The following is a 20277-nucleotide window of genomic DNA, read 5'->3' as shown; positions in this document are numbered from 1 at the left end:
AAACCCTGTGTGGCTGGAGCCATGAACACACACATAGACAACCACAAATTACACCCAAACTCACAAGAGAAATAAATGTAGGCCATACAAATATTTCTCCCGGCCCAGTAATCGAACCTGGGACCTTTGCGTGGCAGTCCGGCATGGAAACCGTTCGGCCACAGAGGCAGTTAAAATTAAAATTAATATAACCCTGTATATCATTGAAGTTGTTTATTATTAACATAAAATGTGATATTCCTGTGTTACAGAGTTGAAAAACACCATCGAAACCCAAGTAAACGAACTGAAATCTCAGATCGAAAGCAAATGCGTGATGCAGTGAGCGTTGGCGCGCGTGTCTCGCCCGCCGGCGCCGACGCCGCAATACATGATGTAGCTGTACTAAGGTCATTGTTACAAAGATGTTTCACAACCCAATACCAGAAAAAAAGAAGAAAAAAGTAAAAAAAAATCCTCCACCCCCATCCGGAAATCCCTAAAAAACGAATTTCGTTCCAAAACCGTATCACTCGCGCTCAAGAAATTTTGTGTAGGAGAGATTTGAATTCTAAATTTTTTCGGAACGTAGTTGGCTAGTGGCGCGTTGGTGCTTGATGATGAGCAATAATATTTTTATACATTCATAAATTGTGGAGAGCAGCCCTCGACACAACTGACATCACAGAAGCGCGATCGGAGCTATAGGTCAAAAAGTCACCCACGCGATCCAGCGACCTTTACATTGTGAGAATGTGAAACAATCCGTTTTATATGTTGATGCTTGTGATATATTGTTATTTAAGTGTAAAGAGGAAATAATATAATACAAAAAGACGGTGTAATATTATTAAAAAGAGGGAAATGTAATATAAGAAGTGTTAGCACGCGTGTAGTTGACTTCATACTTGTCTGTCGTACGGTACTTCTCTCGTCTATCTCTCCGCGCAACTTACATTGAAATAACAATGTATTCGGTCTCTGAATATTTGTTTCATCCAAATTCCGGCTTTGCCCGGTCCGTTCCGGTCCGGTATCTCCGTGTCTGTGTGGCTTACGCTCTTCGCTCGTTTCCTTTCGAACTCACTCTTCGACTTTTGCCTCTAAATCTTTTGCATGCGTGCTTATGCAGTGTCAATCGGTATTGTGTCAGTGTATTTTGTTTAGGTGTGTACATACCTTAATGGACCTAGCCTTAATATCCACATCGAACATATTAATAGGTACATACAATATTGTTAACGAGTCCGCTTCCACGCCTCGTTCAAAAGCGTGGTCGCGGCATTTGATAGTTGTCCAGTTTTTTCTTGCATGTCTCTAATATAAGATCAGTGTTCGTTTAGAATAATGTGTAATGTAGATCCAGTCCCAGCCCTCGAGTGTGTTGCAGTTGAACCAATGTGGCGTTGGAGACGCTATTTGGATTTGAATCTAATGTTTTATCGATGTTTTACGCTTAGATGTTAAAGTTAACGCTTGTGAGAGCAAATTCTTCGAGCGATTCGGTGCGTTGATCGCAAAGAGATCCGTCGGAATAATAATTGAATCATCTGTAAACAAAATACACGAAAGGACACACAATAATGTTGTTGATGTATTGAGAAATATTGAAAAAGCCACACATTGATCGAAATTCACCACCCTGCCTGTCATTCTACAAGAACGACGTCCAAAAGTCCAAAATTCACTACATCTAACCTTGGAAATTATTATTACAGTACTTCCACATATAAATAATTCAGCGGTACCTATTAAAGAAAATATTGACATAAAGGTGCGTTTCCGACCAAATACAGCCACACAAATGATACAATTACTAATATCTCGGATGGAGTGTTCCCGTTGATGAAAGCAAATTGTTCGAACAATTATCTCCACAGTATAAAGCTGCAAATGCAAAAGATTTGTTATCGTCAAAAGCTGTGATAATAATTAAATAAAATAAACAAACGCTGTGCGCCATCACGCGGCGCCGGCCGCGCCGCCGCCGCCGCCGCCGCCGTGAGCCGTAGCGCCCTTACATTTTCTCATTATTAGGTAAATACTTTCACTGTAATTAACTCCATTTGGCATCTGTCACATGACTTATGTACTTGTAACTGTCAAAAGCATTCCTATCACGCTCGAATCGAAATCGAAATGTTCAAACTTAAACAGGATGGAATGTTCAAATCACTTGAATATATGCGCCACGATGACAGATGTCAGATTTGGTGTATTAAAATGGAAGTACTTAGGCTTATAAACTTCTTCGCGTTTCGAACTATCACTAAATAAGTAACTCATATCAATGATCGACACTTCTGTGGTCATCTTTCCTTCTTGTAGATTTCGAGCTCTCGATTTCTGCGGTCAAATCAGCACATCATGTATTCCTTTAGGTTTAAGATTATGTTATTTGTAAATGAGTTATAAAAACACTATATACTTACACTATGTAACGTTGTTGCTTGCTAGTTTGACACCGAGATTATTTAGATTATATTTTTGCGTAGTTTCTTTGTCATAAAACGTCAATTAACTATCACAAAGCAAATCAAAAACAGTATATAAAAATCTATTCAATATACACTAAACAAATGTAAATAAAATGAGAACAAACAATAATTTCTGATTGTTATTGAGAACGCTATTTTCTGATGTATAAGATTCAAAATATTTTTTCGCACTCTACTGCACATTGATGTATATTTTCATAGCTTGTTTCAATAGTATCTTGTTTGGAGCACGCCTAGCTACCATTACATCTTTGATGTCCTTCTTTACTATTATACTGCAAACCAAGTCTAGAGTCCTTTGAGTACAGAAGTTGTAATAAAATTAAGACAGATTTTATCCAAGTTTCTAAACGTTAGAAAAATAGATGTCAGGCGCTCTTTGAGGTATTGATAAAACGATTTTTCTAATTCAAAATAGAAGTTGTTGAATTTGTTTCCTAAAGAACTCTACTTGGTCAAAAGTATAGTGATAAAATTGGACTTTCTATATCAATATCTACCTATAAATTGTATCTAACAAATGTATATCTTCAAGATGGGCACCGCTTTAAAGGCACTCGTCCCGTCCGTCTTCAACTTCACATCTTAATATTAAAATAAGGTATAACTTAAAACTTTCAGTGTATGTGTAATTAGCCTAGGTTATTCATGTATTACAAGAAATAGTTATATGTATGTGCATGGCAGTTCTAGCTAAACGGTTGTTCGTAGTTACTCGGAATAAACAATAATAGATTATAAGTGAATAAACAGACCTGTCGCAATGATTTTCAAAAATACACGACCAAATTTCAAATGTCACCTCTACTCGATACTTATATCTTTAGTGTGTGTGTTAGCTCCAACTTCTATATGTAAAACTACCCTCTAGAACCTTTATCTATCTTCTATCTTCGATCTAACTAGTTAGTAGACCTGGGCTCTTCGTTGTTGACTCTCATTTTAAGTAGAATATAGTGTATTAGAAAATTATTTTGGTACGTAGCGAGGTCTAGTTACAACTAACGTTTCGGAAATAACGGCTAACTGTCACTAATTTAAAATTAACGTGCGTTTAATTGTATGAGTTGAAGATGTTTGCATGGCTCGTTGGTAAGTGTAAAGCTCTTAAGTGCGTTTCGGTGTCGTTCTCTCTTTACTCGTGATTTACGTAATTTATACAAAATTCGGCGTATGTCAAGGAAATGGCGAGGTCGCTATCATTTAAGTGCATCGAAGCTGTGCGAAAAAAGCCATTCAAATGTTTATAAATGACAACGCCCTCGTTATTCCTGTCACGTAACAACGTTTGTATAAATTGCGCTTCGTATTTATTATTTTCATTAAAACAGTATCTAGACGCTTCTATAAAGCTATCTTCGTGTCTGTATGTTTAAGCTTTCAATGTTCAGTGTTATAGTTATATAATTACATAGTTATAATGTTGCTTGAGTACGCAATACGTGAAGGAATTTGGGTGATATCAAATGGTTGTAACATTTATTTCGAGTCTATTTTGACCAATGTTTTGGCTTCGGTGTTTTGAACATTACGCACGGTGTTCTGAAACATCAAGGTCCTTATGCCCTTAACACTATCACTACATATAGATTCAATCTCTTACCCACAAGTCTTTCAAGAACGTAGAATTATTTATATCTCAATTAAGGTCGTTGCACATTTACAATATTATATTCTTATTAATATACCAAAATTTTCATTTTATATAAAATAAAATATATAGTGAATTTATAAAGAGGTTTATACAAGGTAGATGTGTAGTTTAGTCATAATTGTATGGTTACTTATAAAATACGAAAAATTCATTTTATGATTCACGCCCGTGTCCGTAGAATAATTTTAAGAACTTATGACCAATCTTAGATTTCTCCTTGACATCATTTGCTATGAATTTATTCTTATGACTTTCCAACTCAGGGTAAATATATATTGACTACTTGTTGTCTATTTATATTATGTGAATGTATGTTTAGTTAGTTTAGGTCGGGAGCATGACTTTTTGGCCTGCAAAGGCTTCATCTTTATCTTCTATGGCCGTCTGTTCGAACGAATACGTGCGGCTTAGCTCATATTCGATTAGCTATCTATACTATCGAGATGATGGCCAGTTCAAGTCGGCCTTACTATGCGAGCTCTTTATTAAATACATCGTTCAGATTGTCTTGAGCTGCCACAAGCATTCGATTTCTACGGACGTCCAAAAACATTGAAGTGATAGTGATCTTTTCTTGAATTTACACCAGTTCCTCAGCCCTCAATGTAGGAGGTTTGAATTTTCACTGTTGTCTTATCCTTAGAGGAGTTATGAAGTGTAGACTTATACATTTTAATACATACCTTGTTAAACGTTTTATTAATAAATAGCATATTGATAGTTGCACTAGGTTTTAGCCTTAGGTTTTACAGAGATGATGGTAAATTTCATGTTGCGCACTCTATATTTCTAAAATCTTTATCAACGACAATTACTTTGATACATTGCATTGTCTTTCTCAGGAAATCATTTGTATTTATTTGATCAAAACCTACAATAATCAAAATTAGTCCATAATTCTTATCAGCACAACGAAAATCGGTTTGTAATGACGTGAAATGTACCATCATTTCTGAGTCGGTTGCAGTTGACGGAAATTATTGGATGGTTGAACATTTGAAATGATTGACAGCAATAATATATAGATACACTTGTCATAATATTCACAATCGTTCGGAACAAAGTGAGATGACTGAAAGAAAAACACTTTACGGCACTTTAGATTGAAAGGAAAGGAACTATTGCAAACATATCATGCGTGATGAAGAAGCAGTACATTTCAAATGAACTATCATACGATGTTTCTATCTGAACATTTACCTGAATGATCGTGTTCATGATAATGAATTATGATCATGATCACGATCATGCATGATCAAATGTGCTCGAAAGGGAAGAACATAGTTATAGACGATTTAGAGACAACGACACATTTCACAACACATAAGAGCTTCTTCACACACAAAAATGCCAGTATTATTTCCCACTATATTCTTAAATTCTATTATCGATAAAATGTTACACTGTTCCACGCAATTAAGGATTTAAAGAACTGATTTTGAAGTGCCACAGTATACAGTTTTTGCGCTTTGTTTTTGAAAATTCTTTGATTGCGTGGCATAGAATAGTTTGGTTTAAAATCCTCATAGTTGAATATGTTAATAACGCTTTCAAGAGAATTATCTGTGTTTAAATCATCTGTGGGTGATATTACATCGTTGTTATACCACGCAGAGTTATTCTCGAGAAAGACTTGTTTGTTCATAGGATAATTATTATTAATCGGCCAATATAAGAACACATATAGTGCGTTAGCTTTTAATATTAGTGACAAATAGTGTTAAAATTGCAAGTTTACCGATCGAAGTATATTAAAAAAAATGTGTAACAAAATTAAAAAAAAATGGATATTGAAAACCATTAACTTAACGTGAACGTGGTTCATAAGTATGTTGTATTGTTATTATAAAAAAAGGTTAGTAGTTTATCCACGATTACATTATAAACTTAGAGTTATGGATGAAAAATGAAAAAAAGGTTATTGTTGAAAATGTTTTTAGGTAATTAAAAATCGGATTGAGCTTTTGTGAACTGTTATTAATGAATAAGTTAGGTTCCGTTTGCTGGCTGTACGATACTGCCATTTTGAAGTTTATCGACTTTCTTCTACAAGGGTTAGTTTTGTCAGTCACTTGTAGTTTCATAAAATGTAGGCTTTTTCTGCTGCCACTGGGTTGTCTCTGACTTGCATCGCGTTTCGTTCGTTTCGAAAGTCCCTATTAGTTATTATATAAAAGTTTAGAGGTAGCCATTTTCATGTGAGGCCTCGATGACGAATGTGAAAATGGTATATCTACCATGTTGTTAAATAATAAATAAACTACATTGTACCACCATTATGTTGTTTTATTTTATTACAAAAAGTACAAAATCATTATAACTAAGTTATCTATAATAAGTTATTCTATAACAGGAAACTGACTCACTTTACAAACCAATACGTAGACGTTAAACAATAACACTTACTTAAATCTTATTCTATAAAGCTAAATACATTCCAAAACCTATTCAAATTATTGTTTAATTCACCAAGTTTTGAAACAATATTGTCAATCGTCGATTTCAGAAGTCCGTGTTTTGATCGGCTATACTTCACCGTTGCTATATCATCTGATAATTTTGACTTTGCTGTGATATGACCTTCATCCTTTGACCTTTCATCAATGTCTGCACTGTCATTATCTGGAGAACTATTCACTTTATCATCTTCATTTTCAATTTTTTTCATCTGTTTGTGTATTTCATGTAATATCTTCCATAATTTGGCTTGTTTCAAATCTGAATCTATTTCATTTTCTGCTGAGTTCTCTTTCGCATGTTTATGTTTAATATTATGTTCATTGTGCTTTTCTTCTTCACTTATACTTCTTCGCTTTCTTGATTTATTTTCATTGACATTACTTTCGAAAGAATCGTCGTCAACTGACTTAGCAGATTCAATTTTAGCACTTTTTTTATTAAAATTACTTCTATGAAATCTGGACGCTTTCTTTATTATATGTCTATAATTTACTTTTTCGTTTTTGGTCGTTCCTAATAGTTTTCGAAAAACCTCGAACTTAGGGCTCTCATCTAATTTTTCTTCTAGTCTACGCTTCAAGTATCTCAACTTTTTCTTGACATCACTGTGATCTTCGTCAGATGTAAAACGTTTCTTTCTTTTCAAAACTGAATTTTTGTTAAATACCTTAAGCATATTGTCTAAGTTACTATTCAGATTTTTAACTCTCTTTTTCAAGTCTTTATTCATAATCAAGTTATGCCTGTTATCCTCTTTGGAATTCCTTTCATCGGCGTCCAAGTTAGATAATATAGAACGTTTAATCTTAACAGTGTTTTCTGAGTCGCTTTCATTATCCAGTGACATGGCTTCAACCAATTCATTTTTTATGACATCATCATCTTCGTAATCATGACATGCTTCGATCTTAGTGTTAGCCAGGACCCAGAACCCGAAGGATTTGGCTGGCAGATTGATCAATAGAGTCCTATACGGGCGAACTCGTTTGACGATTGGTCGGATGTCACTTTCGTGGTACATTGCTTTGCCGTTCACGATAATATTTCTGGAATTTGAAAAAGTCATTAATAGTAAGTGATCATAAGTCATAACAACAACAATCCATCACTAGCAATAGTCTCTGGAGAATTTGCATAAATTATTAATCTTGGCAGCCGAGTTAGAATCTACAGAATTAGACTTTAGGTTTTCTCACACATGTATTCATACTAACGAAAAGTTGCCGCGTATGTTCTAGATTTCTCTGTATCCATTAGAAGCTCTTCTCCTACACCCACTTGACGATAAAAGATAATCTATTCATATTTTCTGTGCCGCACCAAAACATGTACCTACACATGAGTAAATAAATGCGCTAGTATTTGTAACCTTTTCGTGCTGAGAATGGCTTTGACTTCATTTACATACAACATATCGTCAATAGATCTCTGTTTATTTTTTTGCCTGTGTCATAATTCGCACCAAGTAGACATGTAAACTTCAAGTTTTTCTATGAGTCACTGAGCTAAAGAAGTAAATTACAAACTTACCCACTATTGTCCTGGCTCAAAATAAATTGCATAATATCCCCTCCCTCTTCCCGTCTCGGCAGCTTAATGGAAAACCTCGCAGGTGCGCTGTCCATGTTCGCGGCATACAAAGTGACAGCCCCAGGCACCGGCTTGTGACGTAACGACGTACAATGTGCAAATAGAACCGCTTGGGATGCTTCCATTTCAACATTTAGCACTCGCTCGCCGACAAGGTTCTTGAAGAGTAGAGCCATGTAGAAACTCTGTCATACGATGTAAATAACAGATTAATATCTGCATCGTTCTGAAAATCTACACTGCAACCTGTTAAGCGATTATAGACATTATCTCTCTTAAAGGAGACCACTTTTGCCAGTATGGATTTATTCCTTATTTTTAAAATATACACCATAAATATGAACAAAGATATGCAGCGGGTCTGTTATAACTATGCAGGCTTCCTCGCGGTATTTATTTTCGTCATTGAAGGAAGTGATAATGATTCTAATATACCTTATTTGATTCGAATAAACTCACAACTTGCAAGATCATGACGCAAGACTCAATTAACATCGCAAAGCTAACACTGATCATAGATATTGTATACAGAACATAGATATCCAGCTGGAGTAACTTGATTATAAATATCTGTGTTGAAGTTTACGTACCAAAGTAGGTTCAAACAGTTCTTCTTCAACCAGTTCCCTAAAGTGCACTGCGAAGCCATTTCTCGCGGAATACCCGAGACTTGTGATCCAGTCGGCTGCTCGGAATAATTGGTCGTGCGGGCTGGAGTGACGGCTTTCTGTTAGCCAGAGGGGCGTCTTGCTCTGGCTTAGAAGTTTGAGTAACTTAAGGCGGTCCGCTTCGGATAACTTTTCTAGTTCTTGCGATGAGGAGTTGCTGAAAAAGTATTAATTAACAGCTCTAAATAAAGTAAATTATGACTTTTGGCAATTATTGTCTTGAAGATTATTTGTAGGTAGGTACACTTTTACAGAACCAGTGGCAGATAAACCAAGGGGAACTACCGGAGTCCGTGTTTGGCTGCAAATCTATATTTCCTCCTGTTCGCCACATGAGCGGGCTAATGAAAATTTCGTGGCATCCACTCATTCAAATATCACAATTTCCAAACGGAATTAGGTAGGTAGGACAATTCCTGAGCCAATAAGAGCCAATAAGAGAGAGCCAATAAGTGGAATAAGAAAATAGGCAAGACTATTGTGCATGAGAAGGGAATTGATATTCCGCTTAGTTATAAAGACAGTCGAGGAGTTTTTATACGCAAAACGGACCGTTATGACCCGCTTCTAGTCCAGCTCAGCGCCTGTACCTAATAAACACTTACCCATTAAGCAATATTGCGTCCATCATATCTTCGCTGAGCGTAACGTAGTCAATGAAGTCACTCTTAGAGTCCGTGTGAAGGCATTTACTGACATCACCACCAACTGTGCGCCATTGAGATGCGAAAGTCTCTGTCATGACGCGCAGGGTTTCCAGGTCATTTAAGTACTCATCTACTGATTGGTTTGAGCATTCTGAAAGGAATAGCAAGATGTACAAATATTACAAAGATAGTACATTGACATAGTGCAGACAAAGAATTACCAAGAAGAAAGTAGGTAATAGGACCGTACAGTAAATTTCTATTAAGATTTTCGTCTTAAAATGCCCGCTATTCAAAGTTATAGTTTCAGAAAAAAAGTTCATGATTACGGCTGACATGAGACTTGCAAAGGGCACGAAATATTGGATTTTTGAAAAAACAAATATACGCAATTTAGATCCGAAAAAATAGTTTCATTTCCCATGCGTAACAATCGCGAAAACCCAAGAGCTCGATAAGACTAGCTTATTTAAAAATGCCGTTCTTTGCACATGAAGGAGGTCCAAAGGTTAAACTAGTGCCTATATATACGTTACTATATGCCTTTTGTTAGAATTAATACTCTTGACAGAATGATCTTAAATTAAATAACTACTATGTAATTTACAAACAAACATTTGGTTGTGAATTACATAAAAAGTTATTTAATTTAACAGATGTCTTATTATCTTTATTAGGTAAATTCTCGACAAAACATTGAGGTGATAGAAAAATAAATACTTACCATAGCCCAACTGCCAATATATCTCGCTAACATTAGCCTTTGCTGCCATACTAAACACGTCCAAAGCCGAATTAGGATCCCATAGTCCCGCAGGATTCTTGTCCTCATTATTCAATGCAAATACTAAATCGAAACCTTTATCTTTCGCCCAATGAACGAACTTTTTCCACTGTCCAGGGCTTATTTCTAATCTTTGTTCTTTTTCTATGATGTCTTTTTGGTCTTCATTTGTTACTATTAATTCTTTTGAATTTTGTTCTTTCGATTGCAAGTCTAGATGCTCGGTCGTTTCGAATTCTTTCGACTCCTTAAATTCTAGATGCTTTTTTATTCTTTTAAATTCTAGATCAATTTCTTTGGATTTAGAATTCAACTCTTCCGAATTTTCAGCAGAAAGACTTTCTTTGCCATTTCTAATGCGTAAATGTTTGACAATGTTTTCTAATGCTAGTTTTTTTAACTTTTTGTTAGGTTGTTGTTCACTTTCATGATTATTAAGGTTTGTGTATGTGATTGTGGAGTTAGTAAAAGAAAGATGTGATGTGGAGGGACCTGCTATCCGGATGTATGCAGGTGTAAGCGATGACGCCATACACACTGATTCTTGACTGAAAATTTAACGATAAATATATATTATAAATAAAATTGATATTAGCACCTAAACTATATTACGTGCCAGTGCAGGGCACGGGGCGATTCTAGGGCATGTTTGCTCTAAACTAATACAATTATTTTTGATTTAAGAACACGCAAAGAAACACTGTAGTGTTAAAATTATATTTTACAGTAGATATATTGGATAGAGTTGATTATAGAAGTTAAATACTAACACAAAGCATAACTGAACTAAATGAATAAAAATTGTCGCTACAAGTTCACATCAACCTTTACAGTCCACTGATGAATTCAGGTCTTTTCAAAAACAAAGTTTTTGATGGTCACACTAAGCGGACGGGTTAGCTTAGCCCTCGCAATAAAACTGTAATCTAAACCACGATGAAATCAAAATGCATAAAAACGAGATGCATATTAAAAAGTTTTTAATCTGTATCACACCAAACATGAAAGAAGAAAAATCACAGAACTACCTTGGTGTAACAAAGCTTGGTCTGGAGAAGTCCAGGACACTTGAAAATATAAATAACTGTCCCCTGCAGCGCCCTGACGGCGTGCAATACTCAGAAATTTATTTCAGTTAAGTGCTCACAATAATTGGAGATCACAACCTTCTTGGATGACTGTACAAGAAGGGCGTGTATTACACGGCCATTAAAAAATCACTTACCTATTATACTTTTCACTATTAGCAAACAAATACATAGGGTCGACGGTAAAACTTAAAAACCGGCTGTCAACCACATTTGCATATGTTTCGGTGCCGATCTTCACACTATACGTTTCACATTGTACTCGTGTCGCGTAATTTAATAGAAATAATACTAAACATTTAATTATAGTATTCATTTTTGGTGAATTAAAGAGAATAAATGGAGAAGCGTGGTTGGATTGTCTTTTATTGATTTGTCCCCCGGAAGTTTTTATGGTTGCGGTAAAAGTTTGAACTTTGAAATGGACATGTTTCATTTTAACTTTGAATATTTAATATAAAATAATTATTTATTTATTTATTTATTTATTTATTTATTTATTTATTTATTTATTTATTTATTGCAAATAATGTTGGTACAAGCATTACATACTAAGTACAAACATACCCCGTCGGGGTGTAGCAAAGTGAATTGTACATAAACAGCAGGATATAAACGTAGGTTCTTAAAATAGAGATTATACAAGAGTTAAAACTAGAGAGTAGAATTATATTCAAGTACAATTCGATAGTACACAGATACAATAAAATATTGTTCAACAGATCCACTATCATAATATCCATTAAACATAAACACTCTATGGCCATGTGAGGACGTGATAAAATATTTTTTATAATTAAGAAAGAGAAATTTGGGATGGCTCTGCTACATACCTACTGGCCACCTTGGTTTCAATTGACAAGCGTGCCAAGAGGCTTTTAGGTGACTCGGAATTAGTAGAGGCGAAGCTGCAGGTCCTTAAATGTAATATATCACGGAGTGTGTGCGATGGAATTACACGATTTAATTCCACCTTCCCCTTTTCATCATCGGGGGAGTAGGCGTAGGCTTGGCTTCCACCCCTCTGTTGTGGATATTCTAAAGATTCGCACGAAGCGTTACGCTTCCACATTTATATGGCGAACGGCTATGGGGTGGAATTCCCTGGCTGCAGACTTGTTCCCCGAACGTTATAACTTGGATCTTTTCAAGGCGAGAGTGACTAGGCATTATTTAGGTGTGCATGCTCCATGGTCGACCTCATCGTCACTTTCCATCAGGTGAGATGGAGGTCAAATGCACACTTACATTAGAATTAAAAAAAAAAAATAGTACGTACTTCTTTCCACCCATTAAGCTGTAATGAAAAGTTTTCTTAAATAATAATTATAAGTATATTTACAAAACTAACGACTCACACATACCTTTCGGTATTGCGATACCAAGGTATATACGAGGATGAAGGAAGAGTATATAGGATACACGACAAACGTAGAGACAGGACTTGCAAGTAGGGGTTTTAGAGATGCTAATCTAACACAATGCTGTTGCGATGCTCCAACACCCACGTGGAAGTGATACATCCCCACATCATTACCACGAGGGAGTACGTCAAAGCGGCCAAAGATGCAATCAACATTATTTCAAGTCTATAATTTTAAAATAAAAGAGGCGACGATACTACAAGAAGAAACAAAAAGATTCCTATGATTGACCTACCAACACGTATCCGTAATTTAAATTAGACAATACAAGAATATCTGCTATGCTGTTATAAGTAAATAGGCAATAGTTTCAAGTGAAAACTTAAAAGATTCCGACAAAGAAAAAACAATAACTTTAATGCTCTGGCCACACAAAGGCGGAATAATAAACTTGCTTAAGTAACAATGTAACAATAACGAGAAGAAGAAAACACTGATAAACAATGATACATTAATAATACGCCGCCTTTTTAGCAAAACAAATACATAGTGGTTAAATAGATATTTGGTAATTCATCCGATGATTGAAAGTGACTACGACATAAAATTGCAACTCTGCCACTACGTTTGTAAAAGTGCTGATTATACCTCGTATTGTCTTTATAGCAGAGTCGTCAAATAGCAACAGCAGGTTTCCGCGTCATGCAGCCATATTGTGTCACGTTCGTTCAGTTTGTTTATTTCCCTGAGTGATTCTTGGTTACAAATATAAATACATCTTTTCTTCTCCTAGAAGCGAATTAAATATGTAAATTGTCTCGTTTGGCACGACATCAAAATCAAAAGTATCTGTGTTTCATATAGGTGGGCAAATGAAACTTGACATCATAACATTGATTAAAAACTGTTACTCATTAATTATAAGGAAGATTCGACATATAGAGAAGATAAGTAATAACTGGACAGGTTGCTCTTTCTAAACAGACATTTGGTCACATTTAGGTATAATTTACTATACCTAGTACGACATTATTTTCATGTTTTGGTTGTGTTCAATCAAAATTCCTTTTGAAAATATTGACCACTATCGCTCAATCATTCACTCATTCATTTATTTGTAAGGTAAAAATGTTTAATGTAAACCGTTCCTGAGTGAAGCTATTAGACTTTAGGCTGACAAATCTGCTAGTATTGTAAATACTGAATTACTTGTTTTGTAGTTATAATACATATGTATATTGGCTGTGTCTAACTTAAAAAACTTCCGACTCAGTGGCTCGATCGACCACCCCGATCTCACATTACCATTTGTTTATTTTATATTTATTCAATAGTCTAATAGTAGGTAGCAGTAGAGTTCCTTGTGAATGAGTTCGTCCAGGGAAGTAGGTACTACCACCTTACCTACTTCTGCCGCCAAGCAGTAATGTAAGCATTACTAAGTTTCGGTTTTGTAGGGTAAGTTTGGTGGTGAAATTATAAGTCAATTGGGACGTCTTGGTGCAATGGCAGAGCCCCTCGGATCTTTGCGATTTTAAGCTCTGGCCAACAGGCAGAGCTTAAACTCGCTTCACTTGCCCATCAATAAAAACTATCATAAAAATAATGACTCCGGTATGTACAGAATTTGAGTAACAACTGAAAAGGCAGCACTAAATTTTTCTTTTTTTAACGCGCACACACTCATAGCCCCGCACTAGGGAAACCCTGTTTCGAAACCCACAAAGACAACCACAAATTACACCCAAACTCACGAGAGCAATAGATGTAGGCCATACAAATATTTCTCCAGACACGGGAATCGAATCCGGAATCTCTGCGTGGCAGTCTGGCATGGTAACCGTTTGGCCACGGAGATAGTTTAAATTATACATTTTAAATACAATTAAATAGTAGGTACTTTGTTTGTTGAGAAAGTGACCATTACTTGACCGAGGGCCATAAAACATACAAGTTGGAATCGCACTTTGTTCCGAGTAATACATAGTGCTTTATTCTACACCTACGAGGAAAATAAAAGAAAACTTAATTTATTTACAGTACTTTTTAACACAGACTACAAAGACCACAAAGTACTTTGCTTGTATTTTTGCGCTTTTACACTAAAATAAGACAGCGTAACGTTTTGGGAAAAAGAAGGTACATTTTTCTTGCTTTTCCAATGTAAAAACGATTCATAATGTCTTGTTGTATTTATTTCTGGATTTCTCAGAAAATAAGTTCTCAATAACTGTTTGGGCAGTTTCTTTTAATTCTGGCGGCGTTATTAGTAGGTATTTACATTATTGCAGAAGCCGGGAAGTAACGGATTGCTGGACGAGTATGAGTTACGTTGCATAAATACGAGTCAAGCAATCCCCGTTCCCGTAGAGGCATATGTAGTGTTTTTCTCAAACAATGTGAAGAAATAATACAAGACTTAAAGACAAGTTGCATAGGAGAAAAAGTAAAAAAATATTAATTAAAATTAAAAGTTATATTTGACATGTTAGAACAATTGCTAAAAGAAAATATTATTGTTTTTCCAGGCCCATCAATTACTATTAATGTCTGCTGAACTTCTGATGGTGTGGTATCGGTACAGTCACTGCCTCTACCATGAGATTACAGTGACAGCTATCGCTAACGACCGCGTAAAATGTATAATAATAATGTATACAAAATTTTGTTTCTTCCTGTGACCGCTAGGAGCGCTGTATAATTAGCCATACAAAAAAAAATGGTCGCTAGCGATAACTCACAGTAGACTCGTAGTAGGATTCTACAGGTAGATATTTTTAATTCTCACTATTAGGAACACTTGGTAGTTGAATAAAATTATGAGTTTTTCTTGTGTTTGTTTACATAGTTCATTTAAAAGTTTAGAGCAGCGGACAGTAACAGATTTGAAAACTTTTGCAGGCGTTGTCCTTAGATGAAAAACTTTCCGTGTTCCGTTTTTTGAAAGCTTAAAAGTAATGCAAACATTTTCGAGCAAGTTTAAGTTTAAGTTATCATTTGAGTGAAATCAATATAGTAAACACAAATTGTAAATTGCGAGCAATTCCCTCACGCGTGTTTTACACTGATGTTTTTTAAATTATTAATGATTAATCAGAAAAAGCAAGAGACCAATAACATTGGCGAGCCTGGGGTGAAACCTTTATATTGTTTGACCTATAATGATGCTTACCATTGGTTACAGACCGAAATGACACTATTCCCTCCAAAACGCCCAGAGTGAATACCCGAAATTAAACAAAATTTAAAAAAAACAGCACGTTACAAATGGATTTCCATAGACCAATTCCTCCCGCTCAGCGAATTTACTCTAATAATCAAATATAAATTTCTAATTAAATTGAATGCTGCCGAAAAATTAATATCTCGACATAATGACGTGTATCACATTTTAATGTCCATATAAATATTAGCCCACGAAACCAACTACCGTGTTAATTCACATTTGAAGCATTGCAGTATATTTTTTATTTTCGAATTGTGTTTTCTCAATTCCACAATTTTGAGTTACGACAGTATTTGGTTACATGTGCGATGTCAATGATAGGTCTTGGACAAATATTGATTTTAAAAAATCCTAAAAAGAAATATTTTTCCTGATATTTTTCCAAATTTGACCTTGACACCTGTGAAAATTTTAAGTTACTGAATAAAAACGATGGAATTATTGGAAAGGTATTTCTTCGCTGCTGTCCATTGACCTAACAAATGGACATCGGGTCTAATACAAAAACCACGAAAAAATGTCCGAACTCAACCTATATAAACGTAGTGACATGTAACGAAATATAAAAAACTAAAACATTTAATTTAAATTGTAACGTCATTGCAGTACTGCCTAATTTTGCTTGCAACAATTTAAAGGGCCCAAAAACACCATATTCAGCTTCTACTGGAAACTTCACAAAATGCACCATATTTAGCTTCGACTGAAAATTACTCGAACACAAGAGTAATGGAGTAGCCTATCTCCTAAATATTAATTAATTTTTATATATATTATTATGTCGAATTTTGTACAAATTCACTTAAAGATATAACAAAGAGTTGGGCAGATACATACATACAAATATTACCACAAATGTGAAAATAAGCGTGTACTTTAAGAAATGTACCGATATTCCGACTAAACGTAAACTCAAATATCCGTAATTCCGAAAACTGATTTATAATCAAACAGTTACCGAGTAATTTTGATGCTTTTCACAAGATAAAATTAGCTTTTGTTTTGTAAACTTCCTAAAAAAAATACATTTGACATTATGAAAATTCGAGCTGATGTTATTTTGGGCAAATGTATTTTCTGACTTCTGATAGGTAATCCCAAGCCGTAAAACGAGTACGACAATATTTTGTTAGTTATTGCCATTGACCTACCAACAAATGGACGTCGGGTCTAATACAAAAACCACGAAAAAAATGTCCGAAGTTAACCTATACAAATGTAGTGACATGTAACAAAATATAAAAAAACTAAAACATTTAATTTAAATTGTAACGTCATTGCAGTACTGCTTAATTTAGCTAGCAAAAATTTAAAGGACCCAAAAACACCATATTCAGCTTCTACTGGAAGCTTAACAAAATGCACCATATTTAGCTTCGACTGAAAATTACTTGAATACAAGAGTAATGGAGCAGCCTTTATTGTAAATATCAATTAATTTTTATGTATATTACTATGTCGAATTTTGTACAAAGTCACTTGAAGATATAATAAAGCGTTGGGCAGATACATACATACAAATATTACAAATGTGAAAATAAGCGTGTACTATAAGAAATGTACCGATATTCCGACTAAACGTAAACTCAAATATCCGTAATTCCGAAAAGCGATTTATTATAAGACTGTTACGCTTTCAAGTAATTTTAATGCTTCTCACAAAGCCAAAATTAGCTTTTGTTTTGTAATATTCCTAAAAAAACACATTTGACATTATGAAAATTCGAGCTAACGTTACTTCGGGCAAATGTATTTTCTGATTTCCGATAGGGAATCCCTAGCCGTAAAACGAGTACAACAATGTTTTGTTAGTTATTGCTAACGTTTAATAAAAAGTCATTTTAAAAATAAGATTAAAATCAACACGACTCTATAGTTTCTTTGTTTCAAATATTTCAATCGCTTATGGTTCGAACAATTGAAAATGACCAAGAAGTTTATATAAGCTTCTTGAAATTGACGTAATGGGTCTATTTCCATCTTTTGCGCATGCAATGTGTAGAAAAAGGACAGTTAGCGATTTGATTATTTTATGTGCTTTTGTAATTTATATTTACGATTAATTTATATATAAATTAAATACTATACAACTGTACAAAATAACACTTTTAAATGATAGCTATAATAACACAATATATTTGTTTACTGAAAATATGATACAAAATCCTGTTTATACACTTTACTGCAGTAATTTTTACAAGTTATTATTATATATAGTACGGCATAATTGACCACCGCGCTGTCAGTCGAACAAACGAAGACTGCTGCGCGATTGACGCTCTGTATGCGATTTTAACGCCCTATAAGTGCGGACACTTTTTAGCGCGAACCCGACGTCCATTTGTTAATAGGTCAATGCTGCTGTCCATTATTTTTAAATCTCGTTTTTCTAACTTATTTCTAAATATACAATTTTTATTATTCACCCTAAATAAAAGTTAAAAAAATATTTATAAACGAAGAACATAATTTGAGCCTTCGAATTATATTTTTCCAATTTTTCAGAAAGTTTTGAAAAAAGGGCCCTACAATAGCAACATCACAAAAGTTAATTTGAAAATCCGAACACAAAATTATGACTTTGACAGTTCTCATACGATAATGTTAAAATATGACGTTAGTCACTTACCTAGGTGTTGTTTTCTGCATTTTTCTTAGTTTATCGATAAATGTCCTGAATTAATCGCGTTATCATTCCCTAACAACCATGTCCACGATTCATCGTTGACCGCTAATTATTTATAATCGCTTTCGCGCGTCGAATGACGTCCTAACCTTTAGCTTGTCTTTTTTGCGTGATACAAAGTGGGAAAATATTTACTTTGTATTTATAAAAACATCCATGTAAATCATGGAATGTTTGTGTGTGAGTGCTCTAATACTGTATTAAAGTGAAAATGGATAGTGTTGGGGAAAACTGTGATAAAAAGGTTGAGTCGCCTCAACCAAGTGGAGTTAAAAAAGATATTCCAGCTGGTTTGCAGAAGATCTGTCTTGTGTGTGGGGACAGAGCGCTAGGTTACAACTTCAACGCGATATCGTGCGAGAGTTGTAAGGCGTTTTTTCGACGTAACGCGTTAACGAGTAAAGAATTTAAATGTCCATTTACAAACAACTGTGATATAACAACAGTTACAAGGAGATTTTGTCAAAAATGCCGTTTAGAAAAATGTTTCTCTGTGGGCATGGTGAAAGAGTTCATTATGTCAGATGAAGATAAGGCAGAGAAACGGAGGAAAATTGAAGAGAACCGTGCTAAGAAACGTGTTTCAACAGACCCTGATGACAGTGTATCTAGCTCTAAGAACTTCAAACGTGATGATGGGGTCACAAACTATACACCGTTAGAAGCCGTAGTCCAATATGATGTATTAAACAGCACATCATGTAGTCCAAATAGCACTGTACAATCTCCTTTAAACAATGACATTGATTCCTCACTGCATACATCGCCCTATAATCAGTATCCTGTACAGAATACTGATATCCCCTACCAAATGAAAGTTTATCCAATAGATGAAAAAGTGATGATGAACAGGGCATTATATGAGCAACGAATGATGGATCAATATGCAATGTGTGATAGTATAGATAATAGTATGTATGGAGAGACACCGAAACAAAACAGTATAAGGTAAGTACTAGCTTAATATTCAATTTAGAAAGAAACCGGAAAGACTTTCGTAAACGTGATGTCAGAGGGGTTAAAGTTAGGACGTTGATAGTTTTCCGAGATGTTAATTTTTGAAAATTTGAAAGAAATAACCTCAAAATTATATATTTTCGCACCAAATGCACGGGAAAAAGAGTAAAAATTGTGGGAATGAGGGGTAGGCGAGGAGAACCCCCCCTATGAAGTTTCAAACTAAGAATATTGATAGTTTTCGAGGAAAAAAATTGTGAAAAATAACCTCAAAATCATATATTTTGACGTTTAGTGCATGCACAGACTCCAATATCTACCTATATCTATTCATTTTTGCCCAGAAAGACTTCCATGTTTGTATCAAAAAAACTGACCTATCCTAACCTAACTTAATCTAAATAATCCAATTCATTTCTGCCCAGAGGGACTTCGGCGTTTGTACAAAAAAGAAACGTAACTTAACCTAAATAATCCAATTTGTTTCTGCCCAGAGGGACTTCCGCGTTTGTATAAATAAACCTAACTTAACAATTATTTTCTCGAAAACCTTTGGCGTCCTAAAACTGGAAATTTGTGGAGAGGTTCCTTTTAACTAGGTCTATCTCCAAAATTAATTTTGAACACCCAACTCAACGTCAAGTATACTAAAGTTGAGCCTAAAAACCTTTTTTTC

The 20277-nt window shown here is 34.8% G+C and overlaps 3 protein-coding genes across 3 annotated transcripts in view; 2 read left to right on the top strand and 1 right to left on the bottom strand.

Moving 5' to 3' along the window:
• LOC113227821 (complexin) overlaps positions 1-6403 on the top strand; it is a 165779-nt gene extending 159376 nt beyond the window's left edge. The window contains exon 4 of the mRNA XM_026460854.1: positions 252-6403. Within this exon, the coding sequence (XP_026316639.1) occupies positions 252-325 (74 nt within the window). The 3' untranslated portion in view covers positions 326-6403. The remainder of the gene's footprint in view (positions 1-251) is intronic.
• Positions 4456-12947, bottom strand: LOC113227815 (heparanase). Its single transcript, XM_026460844.1, has 9 exons — positions 12847-12947; positions 11506-11610; positions 10704-10828; positions 10221-10418; positions 9455-9647; positions 8772-9006; positions 8122-8366; positions 6668-7637; positions 4456-4515 (listed from the first exon to the last, which is right to left on the bottom strand). Exons 1-9 carry the CDS (start codon positions 12945-12947, stop codon positions 4456-4458), a joined length of 2232 nt encoding a protein of 743 aa, XP_026316629.1.
• A 5908-nt stretch (positions 12948-18855) lies between these two features.
• Positions 18856-19596, top strand: LOC113227814 (vitamin D3 receptor-like). The gene has a single exon (XM_026460843.1). It carries the CDS (start codon positions 18856-18858, stop codon positions 19594-19596), a length of 741 nt encoding a protein of 246 aa, XP_026316628.1.
• The last annotated feature ends 681 nt before the right edge of the window (positions 19597-20277 follow it).

The sequence above is a fragment of the Hyposmocoma kahamanoa genome, unplaced genomic scaffold (assembly GCF_003589595.1).
Source record: "Hyposmocoma kahamanoa isolate Upper Pololo Valley unplaced genomic scaffold, ASM358959v1 217, whole genome shotgun sequence".
NCBI lineage: Eukaryota > Metazoa > Arthropoda > Insecta > Lepidoptera > Cosmopterigidae > Hyposmocoma > Hyposmocoma kahamanoa.
The sequence above is the reverse complement of the archived record's forward strand: the minus strand, read 5'-3'. Positions and strand labels throughout refer to the sequence as shown.

Bases quoted from the DNA above. Each gene is read 5' to 3' on its own strand.
- LOC113227815 (XM_026460844.1), bottom strand. From the start codon at position 12,947: ATGTTGATTGCATCTTTGGCCGCTTTGACGTACTCCCTCGTGGTAATG. The intron at 10,829-11,505 runs GTAAGTGATTTT...TTAAATTTTCAG, and splicing joins AATAGTGAAAAGTATAATAG to TCAAGAATCAGTGTGTATGG. The intron at 9,007-9,454 runs GTAAGTGTTTAT...ATACTTTTTCAG, and splicing joins GACGCAATATTGCTTAATGG to CAACTCCTCATCGCAAGAAC.
- LOC113227814 (XM_026460843.1), top strand. From the start codon at position 18,856: ATGGATAGTGTTGGGGAAAACTGTGATAAAAAGGTTGAGTCGCCTCAA.